Source organism: Festucalex cinctus, chromosome 15 (genome assembly GCF_051991245.1).
Source record: "Festucalex cinctus isolate MCC-2025b chromosome 15, RoL_Fcin_1.0, whole genome shotgun sequence".
Taxonomy (NCBI): Eukaryota; Metazoa; Chordata; class Actinopteri; order Syngnathiformes; family Syngnathidae; genus Festucalex; species Festucalex cinctus.
In genome coordinates, this window is record NC_135425.1 from 21413829 (window position 1) to 21439054 (window position 25226).

General features: G+C 39.7%; 4 protein-coding genes across 19 annotated transcripts; 3 read left to right on the forward strand and 1 right to left on the reverse strand.

Annotated features, from left to right (window-relative positions):
- The first annotated feature begins 30 nt into the window (after positions 1-30).
- LOC144002426 (germ cell-less protein-like 1) lies at positions 31-7046 on the forward strand. 8 transcript variants are annotated; one of them, XM_077497642.1, is made up of 16 exons: positions 143-215; positions 434-590; positions 975-1145; positions 1237-1356; positions 2128-2224; positions 2425-2522; positions 2613-2725; positions 2932-2997; positions 4001-4085; positions 4164-4254; positions 4336-4476; positions 4581-4650; positions 4728-4803; positions 5085-5230; positions 5649-5736; positions 5799-7046. In XM_077497642.1, the coding sequence occupies exons 3-16, from the start codon at positions 981-983 to the stop codon at positions 5916-5918; spliced, it is 1476 nt and encodes a 491-aa protein (XP_077353768.1). In that variant the 5' UTR covers positions 143-215; positions 434-590; positions 975-980; the 3' UTR covers positions 5919-7046. The 8 variants fall into 8 exon arrangements, with proteins under 8 accessions (XP_077353765.1, XP_077353772.1, XP_077353768.1 ...); XM_077497641.1 differs by having other exon boundaries at positions 189-320; XM_077497639.1 differs by lacking the exon at positions 434-590 and having other exon boundaries at positions 31-215.
- On the reverse strand, positions 6460-7932 carry fam136a (family with sequence similarity 136 member A). Its single transcript, XM_077497647.1, has 3 exons — positions 7674-7932; positions 7466-7606; positions 6460-7316 (listed from the first exon to the last, which is right to left on the reverse strand). Exons 1-3 carry the CDS (start codon positions 7758-7760, stop codon positions 7128-7130), a joined length of 417 nt encoding a protein of 138 aa, XP_077353773.1. The 5' UTR covers positions 7761-7932; the 3' UTR covers positions 6460-7127.
- A 374-nt stretch (positions 7933-8306) lies between these two features.
- pcyox1 (prenylcysteine oxidase 1) lies at positions 8307-18506 on the forward strand. 7 transcript variants are annotated; one of them, XM_077497398.1, is made up of 8 exons: positions 8331-8413; positions 8722-8848; positions 9760-9966; positions 10061-10235; positions 10303-10514; positions 10589-10741; positions 14575-15275; positions 18372-18506. In XM_077497398.1, exons 2-7 carry the CDS (start codon positions 8749-8751, stop codon positions 15243-15245), a joined length of 1518 nt encoding a protein of 505 aa, XP_077353524.1. In that variant the 5' UTR covers positions 8331-8413; positions 8722-8748; the 3' UTR covers positions 15246-15275; positions 18372-18506. The 7 variants fall into 7 exon arrangements, with proteins under 7 accessions (XP_077353522.1, XP_077353524.1, XP_077353525.1 ...); XM_077497399.1 differs by having other exon boundaries at positions 14575-15247; positions 18372-18473; XM_077497397.1 differs by lacking the exon at positions 18372-18506 and adding an exon at positions 15370-15522.
- Positions 18507-18544: 38 nt separating this feature from the next.
- On the forward strand, positions 18545-23448 carry LOC144002295 (uncharacterized). Of its 3 annotated transcripts, none has more exons than XM_077497403.1 (13): positions 18545-18614; positions 18703-18753; positions 18826-18852; positions 19142-19192; positions 19271-19306; positions 19390-19410; positions 19495-19533; positions 20974-21009; positions 21099-21140; positions 21240-21278; positions 21362-21403; positions 21914-21946; positions 22701-23448. In XM_077497403.1, exons 1-13 carry the CDS (start codon positions 18560-18562, stop codon positions 22712-22714), a joined length of 486 nt encoding a protein of 161 aa, XP_077353529.1. In that variant the 5' UTR covers positions 18545-18559; the 3' UTR covers positions 22715-23448. The 3 variants fall into 3 exon arrangements, with proteins under 3 accessions (XP_077353529.1, XP_077353530.1, XP_077353528.1); XM_077497404.1 differs by having other exon boundaries at positions 22964-23448; XM_077497402.1 differs by having other exon boundaries at positions 21914-23448.
- Positions 23449-25226: the final 1778 nt, after the last annotated feature.

The window sequence follows — 25226 nt, forward strand, 5'->3', positions numbered from 1 at the left end:
TTGTATCCGTGAGTCTGACTATATGCCACAGTAGAATTCAAGTATTGCCTTTAGCCGACAGAGGGCGCGCTCTCCTCGCCGCTCCTGAAAAGCCCTTGAATTGCAAATCTTTTTTTTTTTGTAATCACTCACTCACACAAGCTTACGTCATGTCAGCCATACATGGTCTCCCAGGCGGAACCTGTGAAGTGAACCCTTGCCAACCGGCACCGAAGGCAAGTGACGGTTCCACTCCTCCACCTGGAGCCCTTCTCGAAATCTTGTCAGTGATGTGGCGCCATATTACGTCGGGTTGAATTCAGAGGCACCGCGTTTCCGATGTAATTTGTTGTTGATCTTGTATACATCGTTTATATTCAAATTTTCTATGTTTTGTTCAAATTAACTAAATAGTTAGTTTATAAAGTTCTTTATTTGTTTTTAAAACATTTAGTCGAAGTCACGTGTTTCTGCTGGAGCGCCACTCGCCCAGGGTCTGCAGCTAGACCTTTTGCCATTCGTAGTGCTAGCCCATCCTCCTCAGATGGATGACGTAGGTTTGTTTTGAAGTTCACGTCCAAACTACCCGACTGACCCCGCGTCGTCACAAGGTAAAGTAACGTGTTTGTGCTGATTATGCTAATTCAAACATCATATAATGTACAGTTACTTGTAAGGGAGCAGCCTTTTTGCTAACTGTGCACGTAGAACCCACGTACTAATGTCACAGGAATGTACTTGATTTAATACAGGGACATTTAACCTTTGTGACGGAAGTGCCATTGTGTTGGTTCAACAAATAGCTAATTAACTTGTTAGATAATGATAATGGACTAAAATCATGTTAGTATTTGTGTTAATGATAATGGACTAAAATCATGTTAGTATTTGTGTTAAATGAGTGAACTGTAAGCTGCATTGTCCTAAAAAGCTCAAATAGTCATTTGTGAAATGGATTTCCAGTCACTCAGTGTTAGTGTCTTGTCTTTGTGCAGGTAAAGATGGGGAATATGGGAAGCAGATTTCAGTACTTGAAGGGACCCGAGGAAACTGGCGATAGCAGACGCAAACACGGGTGCGAATGGAAGAGGACAAGGAGCACACAGTGTGATTTTGAGGATGACAAAGAGGATGACGACGCCATTTTGAATACACCACGCAGGCAAGTCAAAAGTCACGTCAGTGAATTATCAAGCTGTCCTTATCTTACAGTACAGTTTTCTCTTTAATCTTCTCTCTTTCATCTTCAACAGGAAGAAACTGAAAAACACGTCGAATTACATTTTTCAAACGTTGTTCCTCCATGGAGAAAACAGCGACATTCGCATCTGTGCACTGGGACAAGAGTGGAACCTTCATAAGGTGTACCTGTGCCAGGTGAAACCAAGACAAAAATATCACACACCTCATTTTCAAATGCCTTTAAAGGCTGGATTTACACTGTAGGTTGGAAGTGCCCAGTTCTAATTTAAACCCTGCCTCTGATTTATTTTATTTTTTTATTTTTTTTGTGTTTGTGAAATTTAAACACCCATGAGAAGAATCGATCACAATGAAGGTGTACCGTTCTGATTTGATAAAGTGGACGGGGATCCAAGTTGGAACTGGTTCTCGATTCCCAGCCCGATTCATACTTAGTTTTTACTTGGCCTCATCTGACGACTGATCTTTCCCACCCTTTGCTATAATGACGATAACCTTCATGTAATCCCACTGGCTGCCATTTGCAATTATTTTGCTCAAGTAGTGATTGAGCCACTTCTCATGTAAAATATTCATACTATATTATGTAAGAAAGGGATTCTCAACGTGTGGTAGGGTACTACTAGTCGGACACGGGTTCTCCATATGGCACGTGAAAGAATCACTGCTTAAGCACAGTTCCATCGGAGTTCGCGTTTTCTTTGTTTGTACTTAATAAAGGCACGGTCGTCCGTTTTCACTCAGGAAAATGCACTGTATAAATACATGATATATACACATGAACTCCTCAGTCTACACCTCTTCTCATATTCACACTGTCATGACACATCTCAATTGTGCCACTTGGGAGTAAAAAAAAAAAAAAAAAAGTCTCACTTGTAATGTAAATCCAGCCTTACTGACACCTTTATCTTAACTGTTACCTTTTTTGTTTGCTTCTGCCAGTCGGGTTATTTCTCCAGCATGTTCAGCGGCTCATGGAAAGAGTCTAACAAAACGGAAATCAACATGGAGATACCTGACCCGAACATTGGCGTAGAAGGTGAGAAGGCAACTGAGGTGGTGAAGTCGTACGACGGTTCCAAGTGTTGTTAAAATAGAAGACAGGACAAACGGCAACAATTTCTTTCAGGGCAACATTACAGGAGAATTGAGTTTTGAGTGTGAAACGTTACTTAACACTTCTGACATTGTAATGGTTGTGTTATACCGACCACAATGTTCTCTTGTGTGTATATTTAGCTCTGCAGGTGGTCTTTGGATCCTTGTACCGCGATGACGTTCTCATCAAGCCCAGTGGGGCTGTCAGTATCCTTGCAGCTGCTTCTATGCTACAGCTGGTCAGTAAAATGGAATTGCTGTTTAGGTCAACTAGTACTACTGTAATATACAAGTGGGATGAAACCAGTCTTTGCTTGTTGTGATGGCAGGATGATTTGATGCAGCAGTGTGGCAAAATTATGAGGGAAAACATCAGCGCAAAGACATTGTGCAGCTATTACGCATCGTCTTGCTTCTACGGCTTGGACTCTGTCAAGAAAAAGTCAGTGCTTATTTTTCCACCAGAGCGCGGAGGTCTTAACTCAAAATGTTCAAAGAACAGTGACAATAGAGTCACAATAGAGTCAATGTTGTTTAGCTTATGAGGTCTTGTTAAGTCGTGCAAGTTCCTGACATTGTTGGGCCTTCTTCCACAAATAAGTGTTGCGCTGCAGAATTCCTCCTAATTGCTGATGTGTCTTTGTGCAGATGTCTGCAGTGGCTACTAAACAACGTCATGACGCACCAAAATCTGGATATGATAAAAGAAATTGGGTATGTTAAGCTCTTGTCACAGTGTACCCAGAAAATAGCAGAAATCCATGTGTAATTGGCACCCATTGAAATGCTTTGGGAATTTTTGAAAAAATCTGTGACTGCTATTGCTAAACTATGAGTATGCAGGGGTCCACTATCTAACAGATTTTTTTATTTATTTATTTTTGTGCAGGGTGGGGTGGAGGACATTTCTCATTCAATGGTAATTGTTTACATGGCTTAAAGACCCCACCCCCCAACATCTTTTTGCGCCGCGGACTGGTTCAAACAAGTTTTTGCTGACCGGCAATCTTTCACAATTCACACGGGCTGTGGTGATCAAAAGATGACACAATCGATTGCTGCTTTGGTGTGGTGGCTGCACGGCTACATAATAGCGGCTAAACTGATAATGGTACGTCGGCAGCTTGTGCAAACCCCTCTCACATTGGCATGCTTTCCACATGTTGCTCACTAGCGTGTCCGAATGATTCTGAACTGTGTTTTTTTTGTTTTTGTTTTTGGGTACTTACCTACGGAAGCGTAGAGCTGTCAATGTGCAGTAAACATTTTTGGCTGGCAAGTATGTTCGAACATAGTCGCAAATACGTTGGAACATAGTCGCAAATACGTTCGAACATAAGTGAAAAAAAAATGATGAACCTAAATCATGCACGGCAGACATAATCAATCGTAAAAGTTACGAATGAACACTTTTTTTTTTTTTTTTTTTGTCTACCTAATTTTCAAATGAATTGGTAATGTGGCCCAAATGCCTAAAAAATGGGTTTTGTTTTCACTCGCGCATACGCAAATAATACCCCTTGGCATTATGGGAAGGTATGCTAACTTTGTAGCATATAGCCTACATCTACGTTCGAATATTTGCGAGTATGTTTGAACGTATTTGCGAGTATGTTTGAACGTATTTGCGAGTATGTTTGAACGTATTTGCGAGTATGTTTGAACGTATTTGCGAGTATGTTCGAACGTATTTCAATACGTTATTGTATTTGTTCAGAACGGAGCTGATGGCGCAGCTCATCCACTCGTCCGACCTGTTCGTCATGCAGGTGGAAATGGATGTCTACACTACTCTAAAGAAGGTATGAATTTGTTTTTATGCTTGACTGATTTTACTAACTGCACTATTTATTGACTGTTGTATTATTTTGTGCGGTCAGTGGATGTTCCTGCAGCTCAACCCCATGTGGGACGGACCCATAAAGCAGCTTCTGGACGACGCCGATGCCTGGCTTTGCAAACGCAGGACCGGTACTGTATAGGATTGAAGTCAAAATGTTCCCTTTTGCATATTTTGAAGATCATTGTTTGTGGTTGACATTTGCTTTATAGACCTGTGTGAGAGGGAGGCCTTCCTAAACACAGAGGAGGGAGCCCCCTTTTGCTCTGTGTTCAAATATGTGCGTCTTCAGTATATCGTCAACGACCTCGTTTCTGCGCGCATCCTGGAGCGGGACAACATTTTGCCTCCTGGTACGCATCATTCCAATGCTAATTCGAATCTCATTTCATTTACAACAGTGCAAACCGATTTCAATGCAGTTTCACCACATTGTTTCATTGACCCTCTCTTCCAGATTGGTTGAACGCAGTGTACAAAACGCAGTGGTTTGCCATGTTGAGGACAGAATTTGACTATGATAATGGGTAAGAAGAGTTCCTCTGTGATAAATCTGCTGTATGTATTCAAACTGAGCTGAATGCATTAAATTATGAACCATTAGTCCACAGGAAGCCAACAAAGAAGAATTTGAGTTGAGCAGCATGAGGTGTGGCAGGAAATTGACCAAAGATGGAGATGTGAGTGACACATGATTGCGATGTCAGAAGATTTGTACTATATAGAGACACTATTTATGCATCTATGTACGGTACGTATGTTAAGTGCAACGTCTGAATTGGTGTAATTTAATGGTGTGAATGTGTGATTTATTTATTTTTTGCCTTTATTTATATTTAGTATTTGTTTTTATTTTTTATTTGTTTATATATTTATTAATAATAAATAGATTTTACTTTTATACATATGACATCATGCAAGCTAGAATAAAGGGTATATAATTATTTTTGTAAATCCTCAGTACTGCTGGCAATGGACCGGTTTCAACTTCGGTTTCGACCTGCTGGTCACCTACACCAATCGCTTCATCATCTTTAAAAGGAACACGCTAAGTCAGCCATGTGGGGGCGTTGTGAGTCTGCAGCCACAGCGAAATCTGGCATACAGGTTAGCAAGGACCACACCTCTCACTTGCTGTTGTGGCTCAGAGTTGACAGAATACTGAAATATATATATATATATATATATATTTTCTTTTCCATTTCCGTGGGTTGGTTTTGTGTCAACACTGTGGTGTCCTATCGTCACTAGGGCTTTAACTGGACTGATAACATCAATATTGCGATATTAAATTTACCACAATATCCGCCACGATATTAATAAAAGCAGCACATCTGTTGAAAGGGTGAGCTGAATTGATTGACATGGGTCATTTTATGACATCCCACAAACCTGGTGTTTTTATTCGGGGGTGTCTGGACTTTTAGTATCCAATGTACTTAGTAGATGTGTTGGTAGACAAGTAGGTCGACAAGATTATTGCAGGTATCACTATGTGTCATTTGTGCTGCTATTGTTGGTCCAGGTTACGCTTGGCCTCCTTTGATAATCGTGGCAAGCTGGTGTACAGCCGCTCTACCGGCTACCAGCTAATCACACTCGAGAAGGGCCAGGTCAGTAAGTGTGGTGCATCCATACAGGAAGTGAGGCGTTTTACTTGTGTCCCTCCTCTCAGGAGTATGTGGTGATGAACCTGGACAGCCGCCTGCTGTCCTTTCCGCTTTACGTCTGCTGCAACTTCTTGTATACATCGCCGGACGCGGACCACCGGCCGGATCCCTCGGAACAAGAGTGAAGCGGCTGCAGCATTTCCTGATCGACACACCATAGCCGCCACCCGCTCCTGTGGTAACTTTGGCACTGTTTGGACACTCCGCCGGCATCTTCAACATCACGAGTGGATCACCTGTAAGCCAGCGTGTGGGAATACGTCACTGATTGGAGAATGGTGTCATTCCACGGCGGTGTAAAACTGCATACCTCGACATGGAAACTTTTCCATTTGTGCACTTAACGTTGGTGACAGTGTTCCACAAACCTGTCACCACATTGATGGGAACAGTGCCCCGTGGACTTTTGGAAATCAGAAAACAGGGAATTTTCACCAAAGCAGGAATTTATGGATTTGTGTTTATTCTTGTTCAACCCCTAGCAAAAAGTATGAAATCACCAGTCTTGGACGGACACTCAGACGTTTTATTCTGTAGATCAAACTCAAGATTTATTAAAAAATAAATAAATAAATAAAAAATAAAAAAAAATAGCAAGTGCATGGAAATAAATATGGAATCACTCCATTCTGAGGAAAAAAAAATAAGCAGACAAAGACAAGACAATCAAAGCACATCACTAGTATTTATTTGTACCACCTCTGGCTTTTATGACAGCTTGCAGTCTGAGGCATGGACTTGATAAGTGACAAACAGTATTCTGCATCAATCTGGTGTCAACTCTCTTTGATTGCAGTTGCCAGATCATTTTTGCAGGTCGGAGCCTTGCTGTGGACCATTTTTTTCAATTTCCACCACAGGTTTTCAATTGGATTGAGATCTGGGCTATTTGCAGGCCATGACATTGACTGGATGCATTTTTGCTCTGTGGCATGATGCATTGTCATCTTGGAAAATGATTTCATCATTCCCCTTCAGTATATCCTTGCACCATCCCAAAACAAAATGATTACCGTAGTACGTACTTCACATATTTTCACCTGTTTCAATTACTGGTTGTACCTTTTAACCTAATGTAATTATTACCTTATTAGTTTGCTCTACAAAATATGCAAAAAGGCAATTGTGGTCTCGACCATGTTTAATGTTTTACAGAAACATACTTCCCACGATGGGAAGTAGGGATGTACTTGTACTAAAAATGACAATTAAATATGTGTGACAGTTCAACACATGATTCCAACTGCACAGCATACTGCTAGGTCTCCTGCTTTTTCACTTTTCTACTTCATAGTCACTGCTCCGAGTTGGCTCAGCACAAGTGTTGACGTTTGTTACTGAGGTATAGAGTCCAGGTTCTCTTGGATTCTACGGGTCATGCTGGGGATCAGGTTCATGTGGTCATCCACGCAGCTGCCCACACATCGCTCCATTAGGGATCGGACAGCAGGCTCCTTGGCACCAGTGTCAAACAGATCTTTCGCCTTGTCATTGCAGTGCATCGTGCATCTGGCCAGACGGTCCTGATGGTGAGAAAAAGGTTTAATTTTAATATTGCCATTCAAATAATTCACAGGAAAAATCTGGAATCTCACATAGATCCTTAGAACGGAGTTCGACGTGCTAGTCCAATTATGAAAAAAAAAAAAAAAAAGCAACTTCTATCACTCACTTGAAACTTCTCCAGCTCGTTGTTGACGAGGCCCTGGGCTTTGGCCAAAGGAGTGTGACAATTGTTGATGCACTGATGCACCTGAGTCGTCGAGTCCGTGAGTCGATCACAGCAGTCCGCGCTGCACTTGAACATGCGAGCCTGCCAGCACGAACACAACTCGTTCATAAATGTACATGCGCGACATGTGCACAATTAGAAGCCCTACCTGCATTTTGCGGATGTGATTCTTTTCCAGATTTTGGAGCATTTCCTCCACCACAGCCTGAACGCGTGCTTGGTGAGCCTCCGCCATGTACGTTCGTCGCGCTCAATACTGTATTAAACAATACGCGGCAGGTGCCTAACACTAGGGAACAGTCAATTTTTTTTAATTTTTTTACTTCACTATTAGACACTAAGGTCACCTCCATTCAAGCATGGTTTTCGAAAAGTAGGGAGCTTCGTCACTTCCGCGTTACTTCCGCTATCGGTTTTTACCTTCCCCTTATAAAAATAAAAATTGACAAAAATGTATAATTTTACATTTGTCTTTTTTTTTCAAACAGGAGGTCCAAGATACAAGCATTTTTGGTTTTATTTATAATAATATAATTTATTTTATTTATATATAACAAATGAAAATGAACGTCCACAGTCAGTGGCTATGAAAATATATTCATAATTCTACCACATTAGGACGTGATTGTTTAATGTAATTTTAAGTAACTGAAATATAACTGTAGGTATGATCAGGAAATTATAAGTATTATTGCATTTTTGACCCCCGAATGTATGCAAAAGTGTATATTTCTTTTAGTTTGAAACTGAAGGGGAAAAAAAAAAAAAAAAAAAACGTACCCGGAAGTTTCATCTCGAGTCGTTTCAACTGTTCAAACTAGCAGGTGAGGTGATTGCAACTTGTTACTAGTTTTGTTCCAAGCCAAGCTTCCTGTATATACGTCTTGTGTAAGTAGTCAAATAATCTTAATAGTCAACTTGTTTGTTATGACGAAGCGTTAAGAGTGACGCTAAAGAAAACTGCGAGACTTGTAGACTAGTTTTTTTTGTTTTTGTTTTTGTTGTTTTTATTTTTATTTTTATTTTTTTTGGTCTGGCATTCCCACTTGACTGCATGAAACGTAATTTGCTGAAATGATACTGAAGTGAACACGCTTTCCGTCCAGCTTGTTATGATATGAACTAGGTTAGGTTAGACTTTGAAACGTGACTGATAAGAATTAAATCACTGACTGGTTTTCTTTATATTGTTTCAGACGTCCTCGGCCCACTAAAAGTGCACCATGATGCTCATGAGAGCCTTCCTACTCTTGGGAATCTGTCACTACGCCAATAGAAGTTTGGCCTCCAGTCCGGAGCTACACCGGCCGCCCACAAATATTGGTGAGATTTAATACAAATCTTTTCATCTAGATGAATTGTTTTGAGTTAATTTTATTCCCATAATACAGCAATTACTATGGGATACAATGCGGTGGTTGCTGACCACCTGTTTATTAGTAGGAAAATTAAGTTAATTTGACATTCATTTTGATTCTCTCAACTCAACTTTGGGTGCTGAAGCCTATCCCAGCTGTCTTCGGGCAGTAGGCGGGGTACACCCTGAACTAGTTGTCAGCCAATTGCAGGGCACAGAGAGATGAACAACCACCCACACTCACAAGCACACCTAGGGACAATTAACCTGCCATGCATGAATGTGGGAGGCGACAAGAGTATCCAGAGAAGACCCACGCAGGCACGGGGAGAACATGCAAACACCACCCAGGAAGGCCAAAGCCTGGACTCGATCTTGCGTCCTCAGTACTGGGAGGCGAACATGCTCACCAGTCATCCACATATTTACACATACATTTTCCAGGCATCATTTTGTATATTTTTACAGTAATAAGGTCATCATTTTGCAAGAGTAAACTTTGCATCATATTATAGGTTAAAGTCGGAAAAGTTCTCAGAATCTGTTTTTATATTTTCAAGAAAAAAGTTGTCTATTTTCAAGGTTAAAGTTGTATAATCACGATGAATCATATTAGATAAAAAATTTACATGATCACCAAACACAGTATGCAAAGTTTGTACTCAAGTGCATTAGACAGAATTCCCATGACAACTGGCTTCCATTTTGCATAGACATTTTTGTCATTTTTGTGGTCAGTAACCGGGTCTATTCTCACGATTCAGTCCCTAAGCAAGTTTCACACCCCATGCATGTATTGTGTATATATAGACCCTCACAAATACTACATAGCGCATGGATGACTGCATGTCATTGTCTTAACATTGCTCACGTCCAGCTGTGGTGGGAGCAGGCATCGGCGGTACGGCCGCAGCGTTCTACCTGAGGCAGGAGTTCGGACCCACGGTTAAGATAGATGTGTTCGAACCCAACGATGTCGGTGGACGACTGGCGACGGTGCAGATGGCAAATCAGGAATATGAGACGGGAGGTGTGGTCATCCATCCCCTTAACCTCCACATGAAGCACTTTGTTGACAAATTAGGTAATAGCTTTGAATCAATAGGATGCTTTCCGACCTAAATGAAGGCTACCTGTACTTACTTTTTTTTTATATATATATATTTATCTATCTTCAGGCATCCCTTCACGTAAGGATTTCCCGTCGAAAAAGGCAGTCTTCGACGGTAGCGAGCTCACTTTCGAGGAGAGTGACTGGTTCATGGTTAACTTCTTGCGCATGCTGTGGCGCTACGGACTCAACTATCTTTTCATGCAGATATGGGTAGAGAGTGTCATGGATAAATTCATGAGGTGAGAGCAGAGAGAATAAATCTAATATCTTTTTGTCATGAAGTGTAAGAGTTTCCTATGCTGACAGGATCTACCAATACCAGCAGTATGGTTATTCCTTCACCAGCGTCGAGAGGCTCCTGCACGCCATGGGCGGGGATGACTTCCTCAGCCTGATGAATCACTCGCTGGAGGAAAACATGAGGGCCGAAGGATTTACGCAGGTCTTCCTCAACGACGTTGTGGCTCCCCTCACGCGGCAGACCTACGGACAAAGTGTCCGTATCAGCGGCCTTGCGGGTTTGGAATTTCACATCGCAAAACGCACTCGCCGGTCAAGAAATTTTGTGGACACGTTTTTGTTGTCGTGCCAGGGGCTGTGTCACTGGCGGGGGCTGACTCGGGCTTGTGGGCAGTGGATGGAGGTAACAAAAGAGTTTGCTCTGGACTTCTTTACCACAGCAAGAGTGAACTCATCCGAGCCAGAGTGACCAACGTTTCGTTCAAACTCCGCCCATCCAAGACAGGTACCCTTACTGAGTCATTCACAGAGTTTTGACAGTCAAGTAATTGACACCCACTTACACACACAAAAAACACCAACAGAACTGCCTGTATCATTGTTTTTTTTTTTTTTTTAAATTACACAAATATCACCAAAAATAAATAAAATACAGTCGTGTAAGAGAATTTTTTTCTTCCCTAAAAAGTATATTTTGTTCACCAAGGTAACATGGAGTTTGAGCACTAACGTGAGTCAATGTAGGGAAAAAATAATACTTGAAGGGGACCCAGAAATTTTCCTGACAATATGTTATATGTAACCCCACTAGTATAAACGCATTATTCTGATTAATATTTCCTTTATGAGTTAAATTAATATTTATACTTAAGTAGACAAATCCACCCATTTTTAGGGGGCGACCATTTTGCTTTGCTGTCAACTGAACAGAAACATCACAGTTGCTCACAGCTCACCTCTTTTCTGAAACTGCGCCGTGATTGGTTGTTACGTAAGCCTTGATCAACCGTGATGTCATTTTCTATCAACAGCAAGTGGCCAAATGGCCGCCCTGGAGATGGATAAAAACAGGTGGATTTTGCTGCTTAATTTATATTCTACAAACGCATTATTAGTCCGAATACTGTTTTTAGACTGGTTGTTGTGCATGTAACAATAATTTTTTGGGGTTGATTTCCTCTTTAAAAACAATTCCATTAAAATGTAAAGAATAAAAAAGTTAAAATGAAACCAAATATTTGTAGATGATTCAATCCAAATTGTACTTAAAAGTTCAATACAATTTAACTGTAACGACAGTAGAACAAATTTACTGGCCTGGATTAAAACAAAGTTGCAGCGACTCAAACATTAAAGGAAGGCTCCTTTAATTTTACATGTATGGCTTGATTGGCAGTAAATAGTTAGTATAGCTACGAAACATGCATAAGAGCTGAAGAATACACTCCTATATTGATTTATTTAACTTTTTTCAACATAGAAGTACTTCCGTGTTGCAACGCCCCGAAGTGGTGACGTCACTAGTGTGTATACTCGCTTGGGGAACAGTAGTTCACGCAGACATAACAACGAGGAAGACACAAACGTCAGTTATGCCTTACTGTATTGCAAAATTTTGCAAGGCGTCGGCAAGGAAAAACCCGCGAGAGACCCCCCCCCCAAAAATAAAAAAAAAAAAAAAAAAAAAAAGCTACTTGAGTAGACAATGGTTTGTTTTCTAAGTGCTGTCAACCTCCCGAACAGCGAACATTTCAGGCATGAGGACTTCGAATATATGTTACAATTTGAGATGGGGTACGCCACACGCCTAATACTAAAGCCCAACGCAGTACCGAGTATCTTTAAAGAACCAGACGTGGGAAATAATCAAGCCGATGGAGGAGCCGCAACTGCTAGCAACACGGAGCTTTCACTCTCACAACAGCCGGCACAAATCGAGGTCTTACTACGGCCACTGAAAGATCTCGGAGAAGCGAAGCAAATTTAAAGCGAAAGGTAGGCATGTTTCGGGGGTGGGGGGGCATTGGTTATTATACTGCACGGACTGTTTTATTTCATAATTCATTTGAAGGTGGCCAACGCAGGGGCACGTCGGCACGTTACCGTAATGCACAGTATTAACAATCGTTGGGGCGGCTGGCTTGACTTCGTCTTTTCGAGTGGCGGCTGGCCTGACCGCAGTGGGACGCTACGCAAAAAAGAAAAAAAAACAGCTAGGGGAGGTTGGGTGCTGTAACGACGATACATTTAATTTTACTATTTTTTCTTTTTCCTGAAATATTTCGTCAGTTCCACACGTTTTGCATTGCTCGTACTGTGTGTCACTTTACCTGTTGGATATTTGCTCCTCCAAGACTTTTCTTCTTCACATCTTTCATCGCAACCAAAGCTATCCTGAGAATGTCTATTTAGTATTGCCATGTTGAATGTCTGATGTTCCAGGATGCAGTTGAGATTGTCCGCAAGGAACCGATCCTCGAGTTCTTTCATTTCCAGACAGCACACATTCATTAGCGGATTGTCCATTCCTGCAGCTCCCGCACGAGCACCACTCACCCCCCGCCTGATTCACTCGTTCGTCAAAGTTTATTTTGTGCCCGAAAAGACCATCTGGCGCCACAACTTTCACATCCAAGGCAGACTTTCCTTCGGTAGTGTTATTTTGTCGTGTTGGCTCGAAGCGATAAGGTTTAATCCTTCCGGGTTTGACGCTAGATGCACGGCTGCGTTGCATAGTGCTTCCATAGTGTAGCGTTTACACACTAGTGACGTAAACATCCGGGTTATTTAGTCACGTGTAACAAACATGCCGGCGTTCGATTCATTTTAACAATGGTTTAAAAGTTATTAAATGTACATAAAAAAATAATCACGTCACCAAATTAATTATTGAAAAAGTAGCAACTTTTTGCTACTAAAAATGGATCAATAAGTAAAGTGTCCCTTTAACAGTTTGAACATTTCAATTTACCACTAGAGGGAGCCCACATACCAAATTTGACAATCACTGGCCTGTATTCATAGTGTGAACCAGAGGTCACTAACTGGCCAAACCCAGTCTGGGTCCAGTCCCAGAAGCTGTTCCATTTAGATGCAGACCTACAGCCAAAAAAGTTTGGTGAGCGTTCTGGTAGTAGTTTAGTGGAAGGCGAAGTGTGCAGACTAATTAAATTCGACTGAAGTCATCCTACGGGATTTTACTAAGCCAATCAAATTTTCATTTCAGCCAGTAAACACTGACTTAACAGTGAAGACGAGACCGCCATACGCTGAGAAAGGAAGAGAAAATACATAACGAATGACGCTCCCCAAAGAAATGAGTGTAATGACCAGTGGCATTTATTTCTGTTTATATTTCCCACTGGGAGCACCTTTTAAAAGGGCAAATGTGAAACATCATTATGAGACAAAACATGCCGGTTTTGAAAAAACATAGCCACTAATTATTAAACATAACATTAGAAAATAATAATAAGGAAATGGACCCCGTTCAGTCATGTTAGTCATGTGGGGACGACTCTCCATAACGCTGCTAAAAACTCAGGCTAAACCTAGCTCCTCCAAATTCATCTTTTTTTCTTTTGCTGTGGAGCTAAGCCTACTATATGTGTGTAATTTGGTGCTCTTTCTATAACATCCCACAGTGGCCTCACTCAGAAGCAGGTCTTACTAGATTTACGCCCTGGGCGAAAGAATCCCTTAACTTTTAAATACAAAAACATAACTAGAACAATGAAAGAACAACAGCATTAAATTAAATACAATGCACTATATAAATTGCACATACTTGAGAAATCTCTGGAAAAAAAAATAAATAAAATAAAACTGGAACAAAAAAAAGATTGAACTTTTTCAGTTCAAACTGAAATTAAAAACAGGTGTGAAGTACAATGTAAAACTTTTCTGGCCTTCTTCGGTGCAAACTCATCAATGACATCATCATATGAAATCTGTTGTGCAACTGTTTGATTGATGCTGATAAAGTCCAAAAAACCATGGCAAGTCCACAGTCAGCCATACTGTGTTGCAAACAGAGTACACACAAAACAGATAGGCATGGGTGAAATTAATTGCTTCACTTGATGCCTCAGTCAATTCTAGTAGTTGCTCGTTCAGCAAAACGAAATGCCAAATTAAATCGATTTGTCTTTTGTGGCTTAGCAACATATTAGCAAAAGGCAGCTTTATTACAGACACATTTTCAGAAATAGGAAGAGTGCAAAAGATTTACTTGCTTGTATATTACCCTTGATGGTGAAGATACACAGCTATTTGTGTTGAAGCCATTTAACAAAAAAAAAAAAGGAAAAAAAAAAGAGGTTGTTTTCTTGTTTGCAGTGGCCACCACCGGCTTCTATGAGGTCAATTATGTTGGGGACACTGGTGCGGGCCATTCCATGTATGACATCGTTGTCATAGCAACGCCGCTTCACCCGGGCAAGTCCGACATCTCCTTCTCAGGTCTATCCTCGCCGGTGGCGTCCCAATTCCCCGGCATCTACCACCAGGTGTTCTCCATTCTGGTCCACGGTGTACTCAACACGTCCTACCTAGGATTCACGCGGCCCACCTCGGAGTTTACGGTGTCGGAAGTTCTCACCGCAGACTCCAAAGACAACGTCATGTACAGTTTGACGTCCGTCGACCCGGTCCACATCCCGCCCGGCTACAGCCGACCTCCCGTCAGCCACAGCAAAGTGTGGAAAGTGTTTTCTCCGAGAGCGCTGGACCAGGAGGACCTCCGACGTTTGTTCCTCTCGTGGGATTCGGTATCGCAGACTCCGTGGCTGGCCTACCCCGCGTACCGCTCCCCGCAACGCCCGACCCCGCCCTTCATCCTCCACAGTAAACTCTACTATCTCAGCGCCGTGGAGTGGGCGGCCAGCTCCATGGAGATGAGCGCCATCTCGGCCAGGAACGTGGCGCTGCTGGCGCACCACCGCTGGCACCAGCAAACGGGCCGGATCGACCAGGAGGACCTGCACACGCGCTTGCGGGGGGAGCTCTGAAGGTACACGGCTTCGGTCCCAAAACTTCAGGTATTTGGCTGGTGTCAGGGTCAGACTATTTTCGTTGAGAAAATGATTTTAGAGTAATTATTTGCCAAAAAACTTGTCTTCTTATCACTTCCAGATCAACTGCTTGTCATCAGAGTCACACACAGCGTAGGCAAAATATTCAAGTTCACCGAGCATTTACATTAAAAGTTCTGCAATATTTCTATTTTTATTACTCATTAAATATTTGATTTATTGTAATAAAAAAAAAAAGGTACAATAAACCATTTCAGTCCTAAATTAAATATGTTTTTATTTTGTTTAAAAATTAATTATAATTATGTAATGTTAAGATGAAAATGATTTATTTTAATATATATATATATATATATATATATATATATATATATATATATATATATATATTTAATCTCATCAATAATACATGGCCCATCAAATGACTTTGCTTAACCCTGTGAATAATTCACAGCTGCAAAAATATTAACTTCATGTAGAGCATACACATTTAAAGAGTACGCCAACATAAACATTTTCTTTGCTACAATATGGTCTCTACATCCCACTAGTCTACACGCAGCATTCAAATTAATATAGACTTTGTGGACTATGAATTTAGCAGCAAAATTCTGCCATTTTTATCAATTTCAGAGGGCGGCCATTTTGTCACTTGCTGTGAACTGAACCTCAGGTAACAGTAGCTCAGGTAACTACCAATTACAGCTCAGCTTCAGAAAGCAGGTGAACTGTGATTGGTCGCCACCTGAGCCCTTCGGCTCTGATGTCATTTTCTATCAACAGCAAGTGGTAAAATGGCTGCCTCCTGAGATGGATGAAAACAGTCAGATTTTGCTGTTTAATTCACTTTCTGACCCCTTATGAGACTATTTCAAAGCGACTAGCAACTTTTTCAGATCAACAATCCTGCTGTAGATTCCCAATAAGGGCGTAGTAACTCGCTATGTGAACGTTATTATGCAAATTAGCCCCACTGTTGTGTATGTGGCAAAAGTGTGGAACACAGACACATTTTCAGAAACTGTGTTTAATGTCTGACTTCATAGCTGGGCAACACCAGAGATCCAACTATTTGCATATAAGCCGTTTAAAAAGTCCATTTTCCAAATTCATCATATTTTGATTGAACTTGAATCGGAAGTTCCACCTTGCACGTTTTCATTGTGTCGCGTTTTTGAAGTCGGCCGCACGATAATGGAAGTCACGTTTGCGGAAGTAATCAAGTGCCAAGCAACCCTCATTACGACGAACTGGCGTCCCTTTCTCGGTACCAACAGGCACAACCGCATTGCACTGAGATGAATTGCAATGATTCACTGTCAGTCATGCCAAAGTTTCGGCGTGCGCACTCTCAAGATTTGTATCGCCAAAATACTGTCATACGCCTGTCATGTTGTGACACTCCATTAGGGATACTTGCGCAAACTAATTATATGAGAATAATACGATATAATATAAGGTTTGTATGAGGTATATTGTGTCTTAAGAACAATAATAATGCTCAGTCTTGATTGAGAGGTATTTATTTCACATTTGTTATTTTGGTGGTTGTTTATATTGGTCTACAAGTGATCTACAAAAGTACTACTGAGAGCTGTTTCTATTTTTTATTTTTTTAAATTTTATTTTATTTTTTTGCTCAGCTTGGATTGAGTTGTGTAGTTGTAAGATAATTACCCTTACAAGGCTCAACAGTAATAGTGGCCTGATTGTCCGGGGCCAGTTTGACAAGTATTGCTATCGTGAATGACGAGGAGTAATTAACACTTTAAAAACAAAAAAAAACAAAAAAACACAAATTGCTAAACTGTCATGACATGAAGTCACGGAACACTGGAGTTAAGTGATGCACTACGCCTACGCATTTCTCATAGCATTAATGGGGAAGTCAACCCCAAAATATTCTTTATAATATGTTAATAGCATTACTAGTCCAAACGCGGTACAAATATGAGTTAAGCAGCAAAACCCTAACCTAATATTTTTGTCCATCTCAGGGGGCGGCCATTTTGCCACTTGCTGTCGACTGAAAATGGCAACCAATCACTGCTCAGCTCTTTTCTGAAGCTGAGCCGTGATTGGTTGTGCAAAATGGCTGCCCACTGAGACTGATAAAAACGGGTGGATTTTGATGTTTAACTCATATTTCCGAATGCGATAGTAATCAAAATGCCTAGTAGGATGGGAACACATGGAATATTATTGTAAAGAAAATTTTTGGGCTGGATTCCCCTTTTAGCTGTCAATATTGTCTCGCTCATAACTATTCAAAGAGGGGCTTTTTGAAACGTTGATGGCTGCAAGAGGATTTACGGTATTTTGTTTAATCATTAAAACTTATAATAACACTATGAATATATCACCAATAGCGGTTCTGACAGGGCCACTCAAAAGGCTTCATGTTGGACCCTGCCTTAATTGTCCCTCTTGGCCTTAACTCTTTACATTTTAATATAAATACATAAATATGCTTCTACTGTAAATGTTTATAATAACTTCTTCATTGTTCCTACCTCCTGAACTCCTCCTTTAACTTACTATCGAGTTCTTTTTAGACAGGAAATAACGCCATATTTGTTTTTAATGATCTTTAATGCTATTAGTAGAATAACCAATGTAAGCAGAATCTCACAATCAGGGCCCATCATAAGGGAGAAAATTGTTTGCATCTGTCTGATGTAGTTATTCTCTACATGCCATATTGTACTTTTGTAATGCATTGACAGCTCTGTTTTAAAAGAGAACAATTTGCTAATGCAATTTGAAAGGGTTTAATTGTGCAATTTGACAGAATCCAAGAACTGCAACAACTAAAATGTATTTTTATGGGAGTTAGAAATAACAGTTTACAGTGGTTTTCTACTGTGCTTTGATGTTAATAATCAATGTTTAAAAAAAATAAAATAAAATAAAAAGTCCCCTCTGCCAATGTCTCGGTTTTGTGACCATTGTGAGATGTCAGTTAACAGCCAAATGAAAACAGAATTAAAAAAAAAAAAAAAAAGGAAATAAACATTGTCTACACTTGTCAACAACATCTTTGCACTCTCTTGTTTTTTGTTTTTGTTTTTTGGGGCTTTGATCACCCTCCCCTAAATAAAGGCCCATGTGATGGAAGGCCGAACAATGGCTTCCCATTGAGCCTCTGAATAAGGAGGAGTCTGTTGAGCTGATGTGACTCAGGTAGTGAGGGGAGACAATGGTACCACAACCCAAGCGGGACATGTGACCGGACATCAGAGGAGATATAAGAGCATTGATGCCGTTTGTCCACGCACGCTTGCGTTAAGATGAGATTTCTAGCGCCGCTTTCTGTCGTCCTCGCTGCAGCAGCTCTGCAGTCTGGTGAGATTATGAAAACCTTTCATGGGAAATTCATCAACTTATATCAACAGTATTGACTTGCGTTCATATAAATGTATTTGTCCTGTAGCTTTTTCGGCATCGCTGCAACCTGCTGAAAAGGACAAAAAGGTTCATTATGGTGAGTAGTGATGATCATCATTAAGTTAATCACAATTAAATATAAACTTTTTTTTTTTTTTTTTTCTTGCAGATCCATTGACAGAACTGCGGAAAATAGGTGACGTGCATTTCTTTGTTCATGTTTGACATTTAAATAAGATGCAATATGATAGTGTGCATTTTGATTTTCCTTTTTTTATTTATAGGCATTTGCAGCTTGCTTGCACAGTAAAATGTGACAGAGGATGAGGATGATCATAATTGCGTGTTAGCTTATAAAATTGCTAGATTTTTATTTTATTTTCTTAACAGTACATGTATTGAGTAATGTAATCTTGATTGTGACAATATTAACGTGTGATAACATCTTTAATTGTAATAATGTATTTATGTCTAATTTTGTTCAGATCAGCTGGAGTTTGAGGCTGCTCAGAAGAATGAAGCCGCTCAGCTGAACAGTACGATTCGAATAAAATAACGTGCGCTGTACTTCTCGTGTGCGAACATAGTGAATTCAAGTGACTTCTGTCTTCTAGTTACGGAGAAGCAAGGCGAAGATGCACGTTACCTCGGTAAGTGGAGGCATTAGCATCACTTTACATACTCATCCAGGTTTGTGTGATAACATAATTCTTTGTGTGAAATATCCAAACAGAGGCTGGCACAGATGAATCTGGTAAATAGTTAAATACTGTAGAATCACATTACTAATTGGTACTGTGAATATGTCTAACAAGTGTTACCGGTGTTGTTTCTACAGTGGAAGTGCACAGTGAGGATTCAGTCAGTGACGCAACAGGTAAATGTGGCTGCAGATAAATTGAAACCAATAGTATTGTGTGGGGGGAAAAAAGTGCATGTGGAATATAATATAATAAAATGAAACTCATTGGAAACTACATTTGGAAGTGAACAAGAATAATTAAAAATGTACATTTGCAACACAAAGAACACTGATGTGCTGATGATATACTATATGTACAGAATACTGTGTGATCAGCAGCATCAATAGTCAGAATGTCAAATTATATTGAAGGACATGGGACGATATCCAGTAGAAGGAACAGTAATGAGTTGAACATGTTGAAGTTGGAATTGTTTGGATCAGTTAACTTATTATATGTCTAATCTGGAAGTGATTATGTAGAAATTTAGAATTAGGGAGAAGACGAACAGTTGAAAGTTAGAACTGTTTGAATTGGCCAAAAACTGTCGAAATTAGAGGGGGGTAGTTTTTGGTTTTAATTTTGAAATTTAATGAATTGTGCTAGGAATAAAATTAATAGTTTAAAGTTGGAAAAGTTTGATTCGGTCAAGAATATAGAAATTAGTGGAGAAAAAAAAAGCATAATGTAGCTTTTATTTTGAAATTTAAAGAATTGTGCTAGGAATAAAATGAATAGTTTAAAGTTGGAAAGGTTTAAATCTGTCAAAAATTTAGAAATTAGAGGAGAAAACAAAAAAAATCAATGTAGCTTTTATTTTAAAATTTAAGGAATTGTACTCGGAATAAAATGGTTTGAAGTTGTAAAGGTTTGAATCGGTCAAAAATGTAGAAATTAGAGGAGAAAAAAAATACAGAGAAGCTTTTATTTTGAAATTTAAAGAATTGTGCTAGGAATAAAATGAATAGTTTAAAGTTGGAAAGGTTTGAATCGGTCAAGAATGTAGATATTAGAGGAGAAAACAATTTGGGAAACTGACTTCCAAGTCATTTCCTGTTCAAATTGGGGCACTTCCGGTTGATGTTGGTTCTCTTCCAGGTTCACTTCCTGTAAAATTCCCAGGCTTTTTTTTTTTTTTTTTTTTTTTTTTTTTTAAGGCTCTTTTGGGTCACTTTTTGTTCAGTTTGGAGCACTTCCGGGTCACTTCCTGTTGATTTTGGAGCATTTCCTGTTGATTTTGGGGCTCTTCCTGTTGCTTTTGCAGCATTTTTGGGTCACTTGTACATAAATCGACAGCATACGTACATAATTGAATGTGAGCAGCAACAAGAAGTCAGTCAGCAGCATCATATGAACGAACACCTGCATTACTATCAGATGCACCTTGAGAACAATACAATCACAATAATGTATCAGATTTATATAGTCTTGTCCACTATAATATATTGTATACACAGTTGTAGATGTGATCCAAAACATGAAAAATTGTCAGTTCAGCGGGATTCGATGCTACACCAACATTATGCGCATTCATACAACTCTCTTGAGTGTCCCTGGTGCATTTATTTCCACAGTGGAGGTCCGCGGTGAGATTTTGAACGATGCAGCAGGTGAGTGCAACACGTGCAAAGATGCTGCACACATGCACACTCCTACCATATTATATAACATTCCCATAATGCCCCTGTCCCTCCTGCAGACGGAGGACGAAGCTCTTCTGATGCAGCAGCTGCTGAGGAGGGTAAGACTGTAGGTGGCGACTAAAGCCCACTCTGATGAAGTCCTGCACTAGTCTAGCGTGAAATATCACATAACCTTGTCTTTTTTTTTTTTTTTGCAGGTGCAAACTGTCAGTCTTCAGAGGAGATGGTGGCAGATGGTGAGAAGTGCACACACGGCTCAAGTTAGAAACGCTGGCAAGTTATTAAAAATGATGTTATGTAATTGTTGTTTGCCCTCCAGAGCAACAGCAGCAGCCACCTGGACACCCAAAGAGCACTTCGGGTAAGGTGGAAGTCACAACAAAATAAATAGGATTAAAATACTTTGTCAATATATTCATGACACTGTGACATAACAGCATAGCACAACACTGAAGTACATAAAACAAAAATGCTACATAAGATAGCGCAAGGCAACACCACACTTCACAGTAGGAAGAATGACTAACAAAGTGCAACTAACGCGACATGATAAAATTACACGAACATAACACAACACAAGAGTACATAACGTAATACAACACTACATGATATAAATCATGAAAAAATAGGCAGACGATCATATAGATGTAGACGTAGTGCTGTTTAGTAATTTTTTGTAAGTATGCTAGCTACTACGCAAGCTAATACTTCCTGCGCACTTAATGTTCACACAAACACACACAATGAAAGCGCCACTGCCACCTGCTGTAGTGGATGTGCAATTACACGTCATTAAGGCCTGATGTATTGAGTTACGCAGCTTGTGTAGGTGTACCTAATGTTGTGCCCCTTTTTTCTCATGTTTGTGCAGAAGATGACAGCAAGGATTTAACTAAGGAACAAGGTGACCACACACACACACACACAATATCTGTATAATATAAAGTATGTAAAATAGTTTATTTAAATTATAAAAATGCAATACTAAAATAATACTATGGCCAAAAAAAATGTAATGAATATACACATGGCTTAGCTATATGCTGTGACATAACCTTAGTGGACACGTCCACTACACTAGTGTGGCCCATCGCAGTAAAAAGTGTCAAGTGTGTGTATGAGAACGTGAGCTTATGCAATGCAGCACATTGTTGGGGGAAACTGGACGCAGCCAGTCTGGGTCAGCTGAAAATAGTCAACAGCCTTTTATAGACCTTTGGCTGAGAACACAACATTTACACATACCACTTTTTTTTTTTTTTTTTAAATGACTGGAAAGTGCCAACAACAATGTTGCAAATGCTGCAATGCTGCACAAATGACAAAATGTTTGGACCGGCTTGCAAAATGTAGTACAGGACAAACGTAGAACCAGGACATTTCTTTTTCAAGGCCAGTTGTCCCCTGGTAGTTATTGTGCTGGATTTCTACTGTCGCTATATTTGCCTGTGCTACTTTTAGCAGTGTTTAGTAGATGAATGGCGCACTTGCAGCTTATATGCACAAGTAGGTCAACAGCCATCTTACTGCACCTGTTTGAATAAAACCTGTTGAGCCAGTAGTGATCCAGAAGGAAGCTGAATGTGAGTCATAGTAATTAATGAATGGCTTGCACAGTGCTGGGAATGTAACAGTTACATTTTTTTCCCGCCTAACAGATGAACTCGAGTGAGAGCATACGCGTGAGTGGATGGGAGCACTTTTTACAACGTGGCAGCGCCAACCCTATTAAATACTAATTAAGAAAAAAAAAAAAAAAAAGTGTCTTGTCTTCTTAAGCAACATTTACAGTAAACTTCATGACAAGTTCCGGAAACCACTGTGGCAAGTTTGGTGGAAATATTTGAAGTTAATCATTTAGGCTAATGAGATGCTAATTTCTGGTAAATATACAAATCATCTAATTTTTTTTTTTAATTAGGTTTATAAGCGAGCTGAGTATATCCCGGCTTCCCCGGGAGAAGGGCGATGTGCACCGTGCATTGGGAGGCCCGACTGGAAGCAAGTAACACATTGTGGGCTGTGATATGATGCAGCCATGAATCTAAAGGCCTAAATCACAACTCCCATTAAACATCAAGTGTTTTGTTTTTTTTTTCTTTTCTTTTCTATTGGCTTGAGTTAAGCATGATATGAACCCCGCCCAACTCCATGTGCCGGAACGGTCATCGTTTTCCCTCTTTTCCCCGGCGGCGGGGGCCGAAGGCTCACACGGTGCCGTTGAAAGCGTAGATGAAGATGGCCATGATGGCGGCGCTGATCAGGCCCGAGATGGGCACGGTGACGAACCAGGCCATGAAGATGTTGCGGAACAGACGCCAGTCCACCGCCTTCCTGGAACGCAGCCAACCCACGGCCACCACGGAGCCCACCTGACAAAAAAACTAAATAAAAACATTCCTCTTGTTGTTGACTGTTATTGGCGCACACTTGACTTGACGACTTGTTAAAAAAAAAACGACCATGTATAGTAAGGCTTTTTTTTTCAGACAAAAAAAACGACCATGTATAGTAAGGCTTTTTTTCCGGCAAAAAAACAACCATGTATAGTAAGGCTTTTTTTTCCCGACAAAAAAACGACCATGTATAGTAAGGCTTTTTTTTCTGACAAAAAAACGACCATGTATAATAAGGGTTTTTTTTTCGACAAAAAAACGACCATGTATAGTAAGGCTTTTTTTTCTGACAAAAAAACGACCATGTATAGTAAGGCTTTTTTTTCCGACAAAAAAACAACCATGTATAGTAAGGCTTTCTTTTCCAACAAAAAACGACCATGTATATAGTAAGGCTTTTTTTCCGACAAAAAAATGACCATGTATAGTATGTTTTTTTTTTCTGACAAAAAACGACCATGTATAGTAAGGCTTTTTTTCTGACAAAAAAACGACCATGTATAGTAAGGCTTTTTTTTTCGACAAAAAAACGACCATGTATAGTAAGGCTTTTTTTTCTGACAAAAAAACGACCATGTATAGTAAGGCTTTTTTTTCTGACAAAAAAATGACCATGTATAGTAAGGCTTTTTTTTCCGACAAAAATACGACCATGTAGAGTAAGGCTTTTTTTCCCGACAAAAAAAACGACCATGTATAGTAAGGCTTTTTTTCTGACAAAAAAACGACCATGTATAATAAGGGGGGTTTTTTCGACAAAAAAACGACCATGTATAGTAAGGCTTTTTTTTTCTGACAAAAAAACGACCATGTATAGTAAGGCTTTTTTTTCTGACAAAAAAACAACCATGTATAGTAAGGCTTTCTTTTCCAACAAAAAACGACCATGTATAGTAAGGCTTTTTTTCCGACAAAAAAATGACCATGTATAGTATGTTTTTTTTTTCTGACAAAAAAAAAACGACCATGTATAGTAAGGCTTTTTTTTCCGACAAAAAAACGACCATGTATAGTAAGGCTTTTTTTTTTCTGACAAAAAAACGACCATGTATAGTAAGGCTTTTTTTCTGACAAAAAAACGACCATGTATAGTAAGGCTTTTTTTTTCGACAAAAAAACGACCATGTATAGTAAGGCTTTTTTTTCTGACAAAAAAACGACCATGTATAGTAAGGCTTTTTTTTCTGACAAAAAAATGACCATGTATAGTAAGGCTTTTTTTTCCGACAAAAAACGACCATGTATAGAAAGGTTTTTTTTTCAGACAAAAAAAACGACCATGTATAGTAAGGCTTTTTTTCCCGACAAAAAAACGACCATGTATAGTAAGGCTTTTTTTTCCCGACAAAAAAACGACCATGTATAGTAAGGCTTTTTTTTCCGACAAAAAAACGACCATGTATAGTCAGGCTTTTTTTTCCGACAAAAAACGACCATGTATAGAAAGGTTTTTTTTTCCGACAAAAAAACGACCATGTATAGTAAGGCTTTTTTTCCCGACAAAAAAACGACCATGTATAGTAAGGCTTTTTTTTCCCCGACAAAAAAACGACCATGTATAGTAAGGCTTTTTTTTCTGACAAAAAAACGACCATGTATAGTAAGGCTTTTTTTTTTCGACAAAAAAACGACCATGTATATAGTAAGGCTTTTTTTTCTGACAAAAAAACGACCATGTATAGTAAAGCTTTTTTTTCTGACAAAAAAACGACCATGTATAGTAAGGCTTTTTTTTCCGACAAAAAAAACGACCATGTATAGTAAGGCTTTTTTTTCCGACAAAAAAAA

Excerpts from the sequence above, each read along its gene's own strand:
- LOC144002426 (XM_077497639.1), top strand. The coding sequence starts at position 150 with ATGTCAGCCATACATGGTCTCCCAGGCGGAACCTGTGAAGTGAACCCT. Across the intron at positions 2,225-2,424 it reads CCCGAACATTGGCGTAGAAG|CTCTGCAGGTGGTCTTTGGA; the intron begins GTGAGAAGGCAA and ends GTGTATATTTAG. Across the intron at positions 2,726-2,931 it reads TTGGACTCTGTCAAGAAAAA|ATGTCTGCAGTGGCTACTAA; the intron begins GTCAGTGCTTAT and ends GTCTTTGTGCAG.
- fam136a (XM_077497647.1), bottom strand. The coding sequence starts at position 7,760 with ATGGCGGAGGCTCACCAAGCACGCGTTCAGGCTGTGGTGGAGGAAATG. Across the intron at positions 7,607-7,673 it reads ATCACATCCGCAAAATGCAG|GCTCGCATGTTCAAGTGCAG; the intron begins GTAGGGCTTCTA and ends TCGTGCTGGCAG. Across the intron at positions 7,317-7,465 it reads ACGAGCTGGAGAAGTTTCAA|GACCGTCTGGCCAGATGCAC; the intron begins GTGAGTGATAGA and ends TCTCACCATCAG.
- pcyox1 (XM_077497396.1), top strand. The coding sequence starts at position 8,749 with ATGATGCTCATGAGAGCCTTCCTACTCTTGGGAATCTGTCACTACGCC. Across the intron at positions 8,849-9,759 it reads CCGGCCGCCCACAAATATTG|CTGTGGTGGGAGCAGGCATC; the intron begins GTGAGATTTAAT and ends GCTCACGTCCAG. Across the intron at positions 10,742-14,574 it reads ACTCCGCCCATCCAAGACAG|TGGCCACCACCGGCTTCTAT; the intron begins GTACCCTTACTG and ends TCTTGTTTGCAG.
- LOC144002295 (XM_077497402.1), top strand. The coding sequence starts at position 18,560 with ATGAGATTTCTAGCGCCGCTTTCTGTCGTCCTCGCTGCAGCAGCTCTG. Across the intron at positions 18,853-19,141 it reads GACAGAACTGCGGAAAATAG|ATCAGCTGGAGTTTGAGGCT; the intron begins GTGACGTGCATT and ends AATTTTGTTCAG. Across the intron at positions 21,010-21,098 it reads GATTTTGAACGATGCAGCAG|ACGGAGGACGAAGCTCTTCT; the intron begins GTGAGTGCAACA and ends TCCCTCCTGCAG.